At 40.5% G+C, this 16,790-nt stretch overlaps 1 protein-coding gene across 4 annotated transcripts in view; it reads left to right on the top strand.

Moving 5' to 3' along the window:
- pard3bb (par-3 family cell polarity regulator beta b) overlaps positions 1-16,790 on the top strand; it is a 73,945-nt gene that overhangs the window by 36,827 nt on the left and 20,328 nt on the right. For 2 of the 4 annotated variants that reach the window (XM_085920181.1, XM_085920182.1), the window contains exons 19-25: positions 1,093-1,299; positions 2,139-2,177; positions 2,265-2,369; positions 2,540-2,765; positions 7,319-7,429; positions 7,710-8,081; positions 12,168-12,282. In XM_085920181.1, coding sequence (XP_085776307.1) covers positions 1,093-1,299; positions 2,139-2,177; positions 2,265-2,369; positions 2,540-2,765; positions 7,319-7,429; positions 7,710-8,081; positions 12,168-12,282 — 1,175 coding nt within the window. The remainder of the gene's footprint in view (positions 1-1,092; positions 1,300-2,138; positions 2,178-2,264; positions 2,370-2,539; positions 2,766-7,318; positions 7,430-7,709; positions 8,082-12,167; positions 12,283-16,790) is intronic. The other 2 variants (XM_085920183.1, XM_085920184.1) reach the window with 1 other exon arrangement.

Here is a 16,790-nt window from a genome sequence, read left to right on the forward strand (position 1 = left end):
TAAATTATAATTATAATGGGCATCTGGACATAATGTGTGGTGTGTTTATGGATGGAAGCATCACCAGTCACAGCCCCTGTCCATCTTTCCTGCCAGCAGCCAATGTACATTATGTATGCATGCATTCTGTGTGTGTGTGTGTCTGCGCCCGAGTGGGTGGGCCAGAATTGATGCTGCAGTCACGTCGTCATCAGCCTTCTAATCTCAGAACAAAATACACACATACAAAGACCGCAGGAGCAGTCATGTGTATAGGGAATCATTATCTTAAGTGATTCTGGTTTAGCCATCATGAATCAAAGTGGCATCGTATCGACAATCTCCAGCCATCTCGTGCGTGTGTGCGTAATGTTAACCTGTACAAATGTATTTGGAGTTGGCAACAGGCCGAGTCGAGCTCACCACTTTCCATTCACCCCCCCTTTTTGTTGTCTGTCACCATGTTCCCAAGAATAAACTTGATCTGCTCTCCCTGATGTTATTCCTCCCTTCCATTTCGTCCAGAAATCACAATATAAACCATATAAACCATTTTATTTAGGAATTCTTTATTTGGTGAATGTTCACAGTCCCGCCCAGTCACTGAAAAAAAAAAAAAACACCCAGCAATAAATGCAACTTTTCTTTCTTTTTTCGTTGTGTTTTTGAAACACAAACGTGTTAAAACTTTGCAATCCAGTCTGTTACACGCTTGGCATCACCTTTGCATTCTCCAGATGGTCCAACTTACACCTACAATCTCTTTGGCTACATTTCTTTGCAGTCAACTACAGTTCTGTTGCGTTTCATCATTCCTTCTGCGGCTCCCCTTCCTCCCTCGGTAATATCTCTCAATGCGGTCATGATGGATAGCGAACCCGTTGGACTCGAGCAAACACATCCATCACCATCTCAACAATGCCACAGTAAACTCAATCACAGTTTTGGTTTCATGGCACAATTGCTCTCAAAAGGCCACACGTGCCACAGTCTTCTTGAATCCCGGTTAGCTTCTTCTGTTCTCCATCTATTTAAAAAAAAAAAAAAAATTATAATAATGATTTATTTCAGCAAATAAAATACACATCTTTGTGTTCTACTGTTCCCTTTTAGTTCCGCAAACCCACGGCCCGACTCTCGGCTTAAAAAAGTCCTGCTCGCTGGAGAGTTTGCAGACGGCTATGTCCGAAGTCAACCGAAAGAATGAACTCCTACCTTTCCATCGCCCTCGTCCAAATATGGCCCGAGGAAGAGGTTGCAACGAGAGCTTCAGGGCGGCTATCGATAAGTCCTACGACGGGCCACCAGAAGACGACGACGGTGAGTGTCATATTGGTGTCCATATATTTGTCTTGTTGACCGGTTCACAAGACTTGTAATTTGTCTTACAGCGTTCTCGTAATTAGCATGTGTCCCTCACAGTTCTGAGGTGTGGGAACCATACAAACAGCTCAAAGCAATTTTAAATCAATCTGAATCCACATTTTACAGCAATGGACAATCATTTGCTTTTTTTTTTAATTTTTGTCCACAGGATTGATTTAGAAAAGATTTATTTCATGAATTTTGGAAGAATCCCAGACGACCACACTGCTGTCAACACAAACAGTATGAAGCAATGCAGCAGATTGCCCTTCAGTACATGATTCAATATTTAGCCGGGCTTTAGCTTTTAAATATTTATTCAGGGGGGTAAACGCTATCTGCTCGCTTTGTTTCACTGTGAGGTGTGGCTCAATTCCCAGTCGTGTTATTAGCAGCAAACTCTTATCAGTCACCAGCAGAGTAATGAGATGGCCTGTTTCAGATCACGACACTACACACAGGATGGGCCTAATAGGGCACGTCAACAGTGCGCACACGCACCGGCCATGTCTGTCATCATGCTTCTAATTGTTCAAAACTTTTGGAAGCCGCTGTTAATTGACAGAGAACAGTCCTTGAGCGTGCCCTCGCCATGAAGTCAAAATGTTTGTATAGCTACGGCAAATACTGTAGCCATGACAGATGGTTGGACATGCATGCACATTTTTTTTTTTTTTACTGCCAAGTATGCGTGAGTATGCTGGAATGCATTAACAAGATTTTTTTTAATTTTTTTTTTTAGAAGATTCGTTTTCCTCAACCTATAGCTTTATGCATTCATTTGTCCTCATCAGGTTCGTGGGGGAGCAGTAGGTTTTCCCAGCTGATTTTGGGTGAGAGGCAGGGTATATTTACACTCAGATTCACACGTGTGGACGTTAGGCAATCTTCAATTGACCCTTATACATGCATGTTTTCAGAATTTGAAGGAAGCGGGAGTCCGCGGAGAAATCCCTCACAAGCGCGGAAAGAACACGCAAAGGCCACACAGGAAAGCCGGAGCTCAGACCCCAACCCTAAGAACTGTGAGGCACATGCACTGCCACTTAAGCATTCCTGAACAGCCACACTAGTTTGGGATTGATTTTAAAGAAGGTTTAAATGCAGCAAACTTGAAATTAGAAAACCAGCGCCTTTGAGTTGCTTTTTTTCCACGCCGTCCAATTCTCATGGTGTTTCTTGTCTTCTGTTCTAGATGCATCAGAGCAGAGTTCAGGACGGGAAACGCCGGCGAGTAGCTCTTCGCGCCAAGGCGTAGGGGATCCAGTGGAGGAGAAAACAAAAGGGGACAAGAAAAAGAAAGTAAAAACCAAGATGAAGGATAAGAACAGAGGCAAAGGGAAAGAAAAAGAGAAGAAAAAAACAGAGGAGTCTGAGGAAACTGAAAAGAAATCCAAGAAAATAGGTTTTGGCCTGTTGAGGTGAGTCAAACTTATTTCAAGTAACAGCCCGAAGCTTAATGAAACTGATTGTCACTGCTAAGACAGACTAAAAAAAAAAAAAGTCAGTCACAACAAGCAGTATCACGGTAAATAGATGAATCCACTCGCTCTACTACTAACAAAGCCCTATCGACATTTTATTTGTTTTGCCTTCTACGAGTCTCTGAAGTCATTTAGTCGGGGCCACAAAACAGTTGAATGACATCAAGGTCGGTCACAGCAACAAGAGCTGATTTTTCTAAATCAATCCAAGCAAGTCTGAGTAATTTATTTTCCAGACCACCTTTGGAATGTGCTGAAAACGACCACTTGGAAAAAGTCGTTTTGGATTCGTACAGTCGACCAAGGGCAGCGTCAGTCAGATAAGGCAACATGGAATTCAGGATGTATAACCTCTTTTTCAGTCAGTGCAAATAAACAAGCAGCGTATGTAATCACCCCCATCCGCCCGTATTCACACGTCAACGCACCGAGCACTCACCCCCCAGTGAAGCGCTATCACGTGTTCGGTAGCACACAAAGAGCACTCTAAGAGCCGTGGCCCAATTTCTTTTAAGAGGTGCTTAAAATTATCTGTTGGAGCTATTTGCTCTGATTAACTCCAACTCAAAGTGTGAGAGGGGCGAGTACAGTAGGTACATACAGAGTGTGAAGGGACTTAGTGTTTTCTATGAACAATGTGGACTTTCTGCTTTCATTCTAACCTGATAGTAGATCTATCTTTTTTTTTTTTTAGCATGATTGTTATCGAACTGAGAATCCACACTGCCTTTACACTGATACACATCTGTAGAAAAACATGCTGTAATTTGAGCTGTAAGTTTTTTTTCCTTACAAAGCGGTCTTGTACAGTTTTTAGGTTACATTAATGGTGGAAAAAAAAACTTAAATAATTTGTGTCGGTCTTATTATTAGGACATAAATATGGCGTTTGAAGCAGGGGTGTGTAGACTTTTTCTATCTATTTCATGTAAAGACTGTACATCCTAAGTGAGTGACTCATTTCTCTTAGCAGCTGTTCACAGCTCCATCTTCATATAAGATACATGACGTAAGACAGCTTTGTACATTTCTCAATAATGAATGAAATTCCATTTTTTTCTTCTTCTGCCAATGATAAGCTGTAGCAGTTGTCTTTGAAACTGCTCATTTGCTGATTTTGTGCCTGTTTGGCTGTGTGACACAACCTGAAAGTAATGTTGGTGCATCTAAAGGATAATAAGCCCAAACCCCACCAATTATTTAGTTTTGCTACAGTTGCATTATTTTATTTGTTTATCTTGGTTCCCAATACATCCATTTAAGCATATTTATATGTAGACAGGGTTCTTTGTTTACGGTGTTGATGTTTCCTGGTTACGAAAGGCGCGTGGTTCACTTAGAAATATCTCCTGTAATTATGTCATTTTGAGATATCGCACAAGTATGTTTCATTTTTAGACCGTTATATTCCACTTTTTAATTTGAATCCCAACTTTCATCTTTTTTTTATTTATTTTTTTACTCTTGCTGCACACCCCTTTAGCGAGATAATCTTTGTACCATTCAGAATGTTCCTGGCTTTCTTTTCCCCCCAGCCTCGGCTCCCCAATCTGTATTTGATTGCACGTAATGGTTAGAGACTAAGAGGGCAAATTGGCCCTGCTCAGAGTTCCATCTAGGCCGAGATTTGCCGCATTGGGATAAATGTATACCATAATGCTCCAAAGGTAGCCATGTAGCCAGACGTATTCCTAAAGGCTCTGGTTTTTGCAGTGATTATATTAATCATGTTCCGTGGTCACACTTTTTGCTTTTACCTGCAATTACATTTTCATTTGTTCGTGCACCATCTGAAAAAAAAAAAGAAAAAAAAAAGAAAAAATACACAGCATGTTTTTTTTCTTTTTGGACAAACTTTGCAAAATGTCGATAAAATAAAACCCACATCAACAGAAAGCCTTTAATGCAATCCCATTTTAATTCACATTACCTCATTAAAATGAAAGTGGACAGCTGGCTCTGTCAATGAGACTGCTGCCATCTGCCAATCAGATATGCCAGTCACTTGTGTGTCTGTGTTTGTGTGTGTGTGTGTGTGTGTGTGTGTGTGTATGCAAGAAAGATTGTCTATGAGTTCAATATTTCACAAAAAGAGAACACGCAAACCTAAAATGGCAAAAATATATTTGCAAGAAGATGCCGACCAAAGATCATGAATATTCCCTTTGCGATTGGTCACCAAGTCAGATGGTCGTCACATCGTTGGCTCGCGGTCGTCGTGAATCATCGGCGTGCGTATGCGGTGCGTGTACCCCGCTAATGCTCCGCAGCTGTGCGTGCACTTCCTTCTTTCGCTCCTTCCTCACGCTCTTCTCTCGCCAGCTGGTCCAAATGTGACACCTCTGGTAGACTTAAAATGTTCCATCGATGAGGCTATTATCCTCGCTCAACAGTGGGGCCCATTAAGGCTGCTTTGCTCCATTGTGGGGTTGAGGAGAGCACGACATATAGTGCGGTTCAGTGCTCGTATGGGTTTACACATTTACTTTCTTGCAAGTTGGACTTACCGTAGGAAAAAAAAAGTCTCCCATTCGATTAATTGGGAGCAAACCCCTAAATCCAAATCCAACCTGATTGATTTCAAGCCTTTCCTAATGCAAAATGAGTGAAATGATGGTTATGTATCTTTGTTGCTGAGTTAAGACATGGTTCGACTAGAAAAGGACATTCATTTGTTTGTCATGGCTTAAAAGAGACCGTATACCCGCAAGCATTATTCAATTTCTAAAATGTGCGAGCTTTCGCTGTGCGTAGTAGCCGCCTCTCAATTTATTATGCAAAAACTACTCTGTCTTCTGACCAGACTTGCCTTTTGTTTTCTAATTAGAGAGAACATACTCAAAATGGGTGGGTAGACACCCTAGCTGCCAATCAAACAATGTGACAGGAAGTCATTGGCGTGTCACTGACTAGTGTCATGCCTGCCAATCAGTGTGTGTGTGTGTGTGTGTGTGTGTGTTTGTGCACATGTGTGTTTGTTTGTCTGTCACGGTTGCACAATGTCAGTCAGCGATTTCCTCAAGGGTCGGCATGCTGTGATGGCAGGGGGACACAAAATGTGTGCAAATTTTCTACTCGCATTAGCTATTAAGAACTCGAAAACATGACCGACGAAAATATAGTGAGTGTATTTCTTATATAAAGTTTTGCAGTTTAGAGTGTAATGTAAATTGAAGTATTACCACCGCTTGGTTTAAGTTTACAAAGATTACAACCCTGTTTCTGATTAGGAATGGATTTTATGCAGTTTCTCAATAGTGTGCGCTCACGTTTCTTGCCTTCAGTAAGCTGAGATGCCGCGTCTGCTAGGTCAACAAAAATCTATCAAGGTTTGGCAAATTCCCCGTTTTACTAGTTGGTAATCCCCATCTGTGCTCCAAGAGACTGTGGGGGGATTTATAAACGGGTTTTTACTGCATTCCCAGCACCATCAGACGTAAATATTACCCTAATGCACGATCATGTAAATTAAGAAAATGTTCCCGCCTATGGCGATGTAAATAAATGAATTTAAAATAACATCGAAATTACAGACGGGCGGTCTTTCCGGCTATATGCTCTGATGCCATATACAGTAAATTCCTCGAGACATTTGGAATTATTACAGTTCTTACACACTATAATGCGGTTCAATTATAGAAACACCTTGGAGGGACCTGTTATAGAACAGAGTGATGAACTGATCCTTCTTAGTGCATTTGGTGCTCCTATCAGTGCAAAATTGAAAACATGTATAATGCACATACCGGCACTTTATTGCTTATGAACAATTCAACCATTAAAATGAGTCAAAGGCTTTCATAGCAAATGCTTTTTTTTTTTTTCTCATCACAACAAAGTCACAGCCACAAAATGACTTTTGCTGCTCTCAAGCAACCTTCTCTTACACAGATGGCAGCCTTAATAACGTGTACATAATTGAGATTAAATCATCCTCACATGCAAATGAGTGGTGGTAAAGAATGTAGTGCGAGGTCATGAATATTCACAAGTCATCCTTCTGTTCCCACTAATGACAGAGCAGGAGCTTTTGCTATCCATCCAACTAGCTACCAGTCAGTCTTTGCTGATGCTGTTTCGTTCAATCATCAGTCTGAGTGGCGATAATGCGTATTGTGCGGGTCACTGTAGTCACACTGTAGGAATGCACAAGGTTACAGTTCCATTTTGGCACTGATTGATAGTCAATGAATTTCGGTGACAGGGACTCTCCACACTTTGCTTTACAGCCACAGGCATATATAGTTAAGTATTATTGTAAACAAAAAATCGATATTGTTTTTTCTCCTTGAATTACGACATTTCTGTTAGTGTCATGTACCTTTCAAGATTTTTTTTTTTTTTAAGTTGCGGATTCTCTGCTTGTGATTCACTTTTTTTTTTTTTTTTTACATTGAAACCGTCACATGACTTTATGTCCAGATCCCCTTAGTAATACACTGTTTATTCCCCCCTCCCTATTATTGTTCCCATTTCTGTGAAATGCTCAGATTTGGAAAGAAAAAAGAGGACAAGAAAGAGGCCAAGGCTGCTTTGCAGCGTCAGAAGACAGACACTCTGAATGACCTGGACTTTGAAAGGATGAAAGATGAGCGTGAGAGGTTGGAATAGTTTATTTTTCCCATTGTTGTTTTCTCTTGAATGCCAAAAAAGGCTTTTGCTATAAACACTGTAATTAGCCATTACTAATCTTGCATTGATTTTTTTTTTTTTTTTACTTTTTCATGCTATTCACATCTGAGCCTTGGGCCAATAGAAATCAGAATTGTTTTTAATATATTTTCTCAATCACGCTAATGGACTCTTGTGCTTATGTTTTCTTCAGTTTCTCTTTATACTCGTCTGTTCCCAATAGTCCAAATGTTTATTTGCCTTTGTCAGAATTGAGGCTGGACATGAGCACCGCTCCAAAGACCAACAAGTTGCAGGTGGCAGATCCATATATGAAAACGTGGAGGATGATGACACCGATCCCAATTATGCCCGAATACAATCCTTTAAGGACCGTGGTGTGATTTCACCGCCACTGCCACTGTTTCAGTCCTCTCCACAGAATACAGTCCAACAAGGTCATATCAGGACCCCTCCTCCTTCTCCCCAAGGTCCACCAAGCGTTTCTGGTCAAGCCAATCAAAGTTATGACCCAGGAGCCATACCTGAAGACCCGTTCGATAGGCTTTATGCAAAGGTCAACAAGCCTAAAGGACCTGGGACTAACTCAGCTCCCGCGTTTGCATCTTCTTCCAATGACAGGTAAGGACTCAAACGACTGCAAGTCTCAGATAAATGGTGCTCTGTGGGGGGTGAGCGTTGTCATCTTGAAGGATGGAGTTTGGTCCCAGACGACGGCGATATGGGAATGCCACTGGATGTACAATCTCATCTCAATATCGTTCTCTCGTTGTGCATAGAAATTGCTTTCAATGATGACAAGCCTCGTTTTTCAAGTCACCGAAATGTCATCCCACACCGGTGTACTCCAGTCAGGCACCTGCTTATTAGCCCTTGGGGGGGTACTAAAAACTTCAAATAAGATTCACTAGCAACAGTAGATTCTGCTAATACCGTGAATATAAAAAGTTGACGCTCCCCTGTTCAAATTTCAGGTATTTGTGATTCTCTATCCAAAAAAAACCGAGAGCAGTTATTGAAAACTACCTCCAGTAATATGTTGTATTGTTTGCTCCCAACTGCCTCCGAATTTAATATTGCAAAGGCCACAAAGTTTAATGCAGACTCATTTGGTAAACACGGAATTACAAATATACTGTAGAAAAATAAACATCCGCAATCACGCTTAATTTGAGACTCCAGGAGGTAAAAGGGAAGCAAGCGGGTGGCTAGAATGTCAACGTGAATTCAAAGTATGTTGCTTTAGAGAACGCTTTAAATTGGAGGCTGAAATTTTTTTTTGTAAACATTACACACATTTCTGTCTTTCACACACGGTCAGGTGGAACTGACAGACAGCGTCAATTTTCTGAAGTGACTGCAAAGCCTTGGTTTAGAGCTCCCTACAGTCTTGAGTGGCTGCCCCTCCCATCTCCACCTAACCACCACCACCAAAGCATCCCAAGTGCACTCAGGTTACCATAACAACAACAACCACCTCTGGCCCTTGACCAATTAGAATGCAATCACTCTGCAGCGGAGTGATCTTGAGAGACGGCGTTATCATAGCGCGTGAGCAAGACGGATCAATAGCAAATTATTGTCAAGAACTACGCGGCACAATAAAAATGAAATAAAAACTATCTTTATTGTCAAGGGCTATAAGGCACAATAAAACATGAAATAAAAACGATGTATAGCTTCAGCGGCGTGTCAGTTGTCAACTTATAGCTTGACCCACATTAACATAAACATTCAATGCCAGCACTTTAATAACCAACTTTTTGACTTAAGATAAGGTCGATAAAATTGTCCTGGAATAAAAATGGTTGCACTTTTGTTCGTCTTATATTTTGCACATTTAGTTTCAACCAATCATAACTGAATGGACAATTTGTAATATAGGTTAAAAAAAGGGAACTGAATTGTCAAGGAAATGCTCCTAAAAATTCTGTTTAATAATGTGATTTGCTTCCAATTGAGGAAAAAACTATTTGAAACTTTTGCTAATCATAACTTCTTGTGATCCAATGGCTTTATTGCATATTAAGATGCATGAGAAACTCGAGATACTTTTTTCATTGAAAAATGTCAGCGGTGAGGAGGTTCAAGGACCATGGTGAGTATGAGCAAGAAGAGGGATTTGAAGTGTCTTGAAAGTAGAAGGAGGCCAAATGGAAGGTCAAGTAGGATTAGGAATAAAGAGAAGGGAAGTTAAAAGAAAAGAAAATAGGGAGAGGGTGAAACAGAAAAAATAGTTATGGAGAAGAAGGAGATAGATGGAGTGTTTTCCGTTCAAGGAACAAATTAACCGGAGGAAATGCTGGAGAAAAAGGAGGATTTAGTTCTGAAAGCACAAAAAAGCCGCAAAATGCGACAGTGGATAAGGATGAGAGAATAAGACGGAAAAGATTGGACATTGAGTGAGATAGATTTTAAGATGGGAGGATCGGTGCCTATTTGAAACTTTGAAATGGATTAAAAAAAAAAAATCTCTGGGCAACAGTAGCAATTTGGGGATTTTGGGGTCATTGAGTGTTTGGGGTCCAAACGGGAAAAGTAGACTGCAAAGAGCCATTTGGAAGTAGAGAAAAAAAGAAGGGGTTGGACTAAATTGAGATGCTGGGTGCAAAAAACATATAGAGGAATAAAAGCGTGGAATGAGAAGAGGGCGGGCGATGGGCAGTGGTTGTAAAACGGGCCGGCATGTGTGTTTTCCTGGACTCAAAGTGAATGATTCAGCCCGGCTAATAAGGAAAGCTCTCAAGAGGCACTCGGCTCCCATCCTTGCCTCCCCCCTTGCTCTCCTTCCTTCAATGAAGTCTTTCTGGGCCTCTCTTCACCCTGTTGCATGCACTCTCCTATTTCCACAAGTAGTCGACGATGAAAAATACATTTCATGCAAAGGACATCCGCCCGCAATTGAATGTAGGGTTTTACATTGTACTTGGATTTGTAGAAAGGACTCGCCGCTCGTTTTAAAGAGGCACAGATGCACTCATGGGCAAATCCATAGGGAGACATATATATTTTCCAAGTAGTCTCATGTTTATTGATTTTAATATATTTGGATTTTATGCCAATAAGGAATTGTGGAAATTGAGTTTAAAAAAAGAATTTCCTTCTGTGCAAATGGTGCAAAATCATAGACAAACATTGATATTGAGCAAATTAGCCTTCTGCCAAGTCAAAGGGGAAAGTACACAATATGCCAGCCACTCATGCATGTCGACATCATTTTATGGCATATTATTTTCAATCTGTTGAAGAAATCACCCCCCCACCGTGAAAACGGGATGTCGGCCTTTTCCGCCATCGAGCGGAGCATTACGACAGCCAGTCCGATTGATGTCATGGCGGTCGAAAGAAGCGTAATTACTCTCCGTGCTTATGCCGTGCTGCAAAAGGAGCAGTGTCATATCCTCTCAGCTGCATTTTGAAAACACGTGTCGCTTCTTGTTAACCTGAAGAGCAAAGTGATCCTCGGCACAATCTGGGAGAGTACAAGTCGCAACCTCAAAACACAATCAGTGTCTGGGAGTGTCTTTGTCTCTTCCACACATTTCCTTTCCTTCCATGACTTTCCACCTGCCGTCGTTGGTCATCTATTGTTGTCAAACTTCATTAGTGGAAATGTCAGCTAATTAGCGCAAAACACAAGATAGGGAGATTAGGCGGGCAAAAATGATGAAGGCCGAGATGAGGGAGGCAGATGAGAAGGAGTCGGGGGCAGAGGCGATGGAGATAAGCAGATGAAAAGATTAACAAGGGTGGGAGGGAATGAAGAGATGGATTGTCTAAAAATTATGGATGATACCCGATGGACTCATTTACTTTATTTTATTTTTTGGCCTTATATATTGTGTGTGTTCACCACCTACCAGAAATCAGAATGAGAGAGCGCCTGAGTGACACAGATACAGCGAGAGCGCGATAACACATTGATCGGTCTTGGTTGTTGTCGTCTAGTTCATCCTTTTACGACACGGAGCTTAATGATCTTCTACTACTAGACATCAGGGACAGCACACAGACTACAACTCCCTCTTGTAAAGTCTCTTCTCTCAGAAAATTGACTTGCTTGCTGTGGCACAAAAAAGAAAGACATCCAAAACAGTATATACCATATACAGGAGGATTATTTTTTTTTGATGGAGACCCACCACAAATTTGTATCATAAACGCAATTTTCTAAACTAGCACAGCATCTGATATCTTTCAGAATATTAATGTTTTCATAATATTTTTTTTGTACTACTCTATATATTTTTTTATTCGGTCCACCAGACATTAGATTTTAAATAAATAATGATGTCTGGTGTGTTTAAATCTACGAGTGACTTGGGATTTAGCCGATCTCTTGACCCAATATTATACAGTGCGTCAATATTCATGATTTACAATTGATCTAAACTATTGCTATCTTCAAAAGATTTTGAAATGTATCATGAGAGGGTGCCATCTTATTTATCATCAACCCTGTAAATATTTATAGTCCTTGATGACACTTTTCTTATTAAAGATTATACTGCAGATGTAGCCCATCTGTAATTTATATCACTTCCGAGCTTTTGCAGCTTTGACTCCTGTTAGTCAGCCGTACCCTTGAAAGTTTATGTGCCTTACCTTCAATGGCATTCATACTCCTCTTGCACTCCTTGAAAGATCCCCCCTAAATAACAATTTGTATTGTTGTTATTCTTACACGAGTTTCCTTTGTGTTTGCAGCAATATGGACCGAATCCAGCAGCTCAGAAAAGAATACCAACAGGCAAAGAGAGAAGGAATGGTGCCCTCGTATGAAGAACTGGACCCTCGACGTCTAGTCCATGAAATGGACAGGGTAGGCACCATTTCTTCATTATTTCTACAAAAATTAGCATTGCGTTTTAGCCTTTATCGGAAATCAAAGGCTAAATAAATCAAATTATACAGGATAGTGCCATGGAATAACATCACAGATCCGGTTTTGCTAGCTTGGTCATCCAGCTGTTCCGGCTCCAATCACAAGATCATTGTTGCATCTTCACAGCTCCACCTCTGTGCTTGACTCAAACGAGTCTGCGGAATAACAGTACATTATCAAAGTGCTAATGAGAAATCACCTCCCACACTGCTGTCAGGTGTCATTCAGCAATGGCTTATTTTGCTTACCAAATGTAAATACCTCTGTCATAAGGACACCCACAGTTTCTTTGGATAGGATTGTTATTTCACCATATCGCATGCTCATTTACATTCTAATTTCATTTGCACTCTCTTGCATTTCAAAAACTCATATTTATCAAAGAGAGACTCCCTTTTTGAGACTAAAATGATAAAAAAAACACTTGCCGTGTTAAAAATGCATTCTTCATTTGGAAAAAATGGTGTATTCAAACATCTCAATGAGACAATGGGTTTCTTTTTACAATGTACTTAGATCATTCAAATGTCGCATGTGTCAATTTGGTCACACTGCTGTGCCTACCTTCCTTTAATTTAGTTCTCAAAGTAATTTGGTTTGGTTGCAGCAAGAGCGACCTCCTTCCTCTTGGAATCAATAGCCACGCTCGACCCCAGATTAGAAAATCTTGTTATTGTTTATAAATCAGGTAGGGAGACCAATTAAAATGTCTCATTTTCACCTTTGAGAGATAACCTATTCATTTCCCCTACTGGCAGGTCTAATTTGTCTCCCTTTTTTTCTCTAAGTTAGTTTGATCATCTTTGTTAGACTGCCGTTGAGGCCTTTAGATAGAAAGGAATGAATGAAACTTACTTTTAGACTATTGCTTTTTGTAACGCTTCAACTTTTTCTACTTTTTCTCCCAAATAAAAAAAACAAAGAACTTTTTATCGCTTATAGAAATCAAATCAGCTGTTCTTCCGTAAAATTCACGGGAGACAATCATTTACAATGACAATTGGCTTTTTCATTGACTTACCATCTGTCCAACTTTTGGGACATGGCACAATGTCACCCTTGTGCGATTATAAAACGACCTTGTATTATATCCTGTTTTTTTAAGATGGAATTCTCAGTATGAATCACGGATTTCTGTTTGAATGACTGTCTGTGTTTCTGAGATTGTTTCTCTTCCCGTTCAAGGTTTCGGTCTTCTCCCTCATCACTTCGCTGTTGTGTGATTCACAAATTGAGAAAACACATATTAGAATAGTGATCATACCAATATTCCACAGTGGAAATGTATCTTATTCCCCCACTTTAGATTTTCTTTTTTGCTCCTTAATTGTTTGACAGTTACTAAAAGCTATGCTCCAGCCCTTACTGCTCTCCATAAAAGTGTGTGTATCAGTGTGTGTATTTAAGATTAGCCTAGCTGTAGGTCATGAGGTTATAATCCCTGAGTCAGACAAGATGGGATCAGTGCCGACCCAGCGGACCCAGACACATTCACATGTCTGCGGGACTAACATAGACACTCGCACGCCGACGCCTACCGTTGAGATATATATCCTTTCCCTGTCCCAGTCAATAATAGAGATGCACTTGTGTCTGGAGATTAATTGTTCCTCTGTCTCCCCCCCCACCCCCCCACCCCCGTGCATTTCTTCATGTGTCCCCGTAGACCGAGCGCCATGAAGCCAAACTCTATCTCGCACACACAAACTGCGTCATGAGGTAATCTACAGCAAGGGTACATAGTTATGACTGACTGAAGCAATTAGTGGATGACTCATTGTTGGATATCTAGAGCCATTAACACTTAAATCACTCACACCAACTGTCTCGTAATATAGAGTGTTAATGCGTGTATGTGTGTGCGATTGAAGCTGCAGAAGTGGTTTCCACCAGGGGATAAAAAAATACAATCAAAATCAGTCAAAGCCAAATTACAGCTTCTATATAATTTGGCTGGAGAACAGTAAAAGTTGCAAAATTGACCGGTTGATGGAAATCCCCTTAGACCCATACGCATTAACCAAGAGGAAAAAAATGTGCAAGAATGACATCAATCTGACTTATTGAATGCACACATTTGCCCTCGACACGCTGGAGTTGCCAAAACAGGTGGCTCATTGCATAGGCATCTGCAAAAGTAGTTTAACTAGGCTCAAGTTTGGCTTTAATACGATGCGACATCGCCCTTCTCTGTTAATTAAAGTGGCTAATGAAAGTTTACATCCCTTTTTTAAAATACTGCATTTTTGTAATGTCACGAAACATCGTGTCAGCAAAAGATGCCAAAACTACCAAATGTCTCAAAATGATGGCGACCGCAGGACTGCGGCTCTCTTCTGATGCTATCGAGGCATTAAGGGGAAACAAATGAAGAGTTTCAAATGTCAGTAATTTTTGGCATAGCTTCAGATGAGATGGAAATGTGAAGATGATTACAAATGCCACACTTCAGCGAGATGACAATCCAGAGCAATCCAACCAAATTAACTCCAAGCTGCTTCACTTACGAGGTTGAAAGGTTCCGAATGACCTGGCCACGGGTCAGACACGAAATCAATTAAAAATCTTTGGCATGACCTCAGGAATGCGCTCTGCATTATTGACATCAGTCACAATTTTACTCAATTGAAATTGTAAGGCGTTCTTCCTTGAGCCACCTCTACGTAAAGTTTTGTGAGAACCGCTTAACTTGATTCTTGGTTATTTAACCATTTAGCCATTAAGCTATTAGGGTTATTTTAATTAAGTTAATCTTGTTTCAAACTGAACTAAAACTGTTTGGCATTGGGGGTTGTTAATGTCGAGTGTCATGGCATTTTCATCTGAGTTTTTGTATGATACCACCTAAAAAAATGTATTTGGAGAAAATCATCTGGCCAGAAATCTATAGAGCGAAATGGTTAGCATGTGGAAAGTCAGGGGTTCAAGTCTGAGAAGAAGAGTTGGATTGTGTTATTACAGAGGAATGTTAATATGATTAGCGGATGACTCCGACCTCGCCGTCTGGCCCTGGTGCCTCGCTGGTCTGACTGCTGAGCCTTCACAAAGCAGGGTGAAAGTTTGAAAACATGCAGCTGACATATTTGAACAAGCAATAGTTTTACGCTGCACGCTGAAAAGTATGTCAGCAGACACAAACGCATGTCTGCCAGGCGAGCAGAATGAGTCAACATGTCATGATTGATCACTTTTAAACATGTATGACTCCCCCTAATTAGGTTTTATAAAGTTTGGGTCAAAACTGCTCTGCGGTTGGGTGACCCATGACTATTTGACTGATTGTCGGGCCTTGATCCCATATTCAGCAGACACAATTCATCATTTCCTGACATAATAAACTGAAGAAACATTCTTTCCGGGATTGGATTATTTGTAATGTGGTCTGCTGTCTTTGATAATTAGGAATCAAATATGGTGCACATAGCAAGAAATATTCTATCATTATACTAGAATTGTAAAATAATAATAATAATAATAAATTATTAAATAAGCTTAGTCCTATTTACAGTGTTGTGAGTCCCTGTAAAATGAAAATAAATATAATAAAAAGTGAGCTTTCAGGCTTTGACAAATTTAAATATTCAAATATATGTGTTGTCCACATACAATGTGTGCATCATGAGTTATAGGGTTGTGGGGAATCTTATCACAACTTGGCACAGTACTTTGTACCAGGAAGATATCAGATTGCCACTTGTATCCTATAAATGTTAATGTATTGATACATTTTTATGTAGATTGTTGGTTTAGTTACCTTGAGTGTATGAAAAAGCATCCAAACATTTTGCTGTGATTGTTCAGTAGAGTCTGTAATGAATCCATCATCTACTATTAAAGCAAATATTCCATGAAAGTAATCATATATTATAAATATATTGGACAGAGAAAACTCATCCCTTATTCCAGACATCAGGAGTCTCATGTCAACTTTGATTGAGAACATTTGTTTCCCACCGCGAACTCAACGAAGATGTCACAATCTTGACAGAGAATTAAAGCCAAGTCCCTCTCACCTTCTCTTTCACACTCATGCCCAGCCCTCCCCTTCCCCTTTCCCTCACTTGTATTCCACGTCCGCCCATCTGTGGGTTCAGCCGAACTGAAATCTCACAGGGTTTTTCATTGGCTGAGCTCCACACTAAGAGGGGAGCTAATTGGCCAGCTGGGGCCCAGCCGGTGGCATAGCAGGGCACTGGCCAACAGACTGGTCAAGTGGCATGACACTGGTCAGGCTGGCACTTCCGCCAAACATTTGGCGCTAGCTTTTTGGAGAGGTTCAATTGTAATCCAGAACTGTGTCTTGATATTCAAGTGTCATCATTAGATATATTTTGTTCAACAACAGTGGCCAAGTCTAAGTACTTCATGTGTAAGCATCTGTAATATGATCTGACTCAAAGTTTCTCCCTCATTTTATTTTTTTAATGTTTTGGCTTTCCTCTCAA

The sequence above is a fragment of the Syngnathus leptorhynchus genome, chromosome 9 (genome assembly GCF_054491065.1).
Source record: "Syngnathus leptorhynchus isolate UIUO chromosome 9, UIUO_Slep, whole genome shotgun sequence".
Lineage (NCBI taxonomy): Eukaryota > Metazoa > Chordata > Actinopteri > Syngnathiformes > Syngnathidae > Syngnathus > Syngnathus leptorhynchus.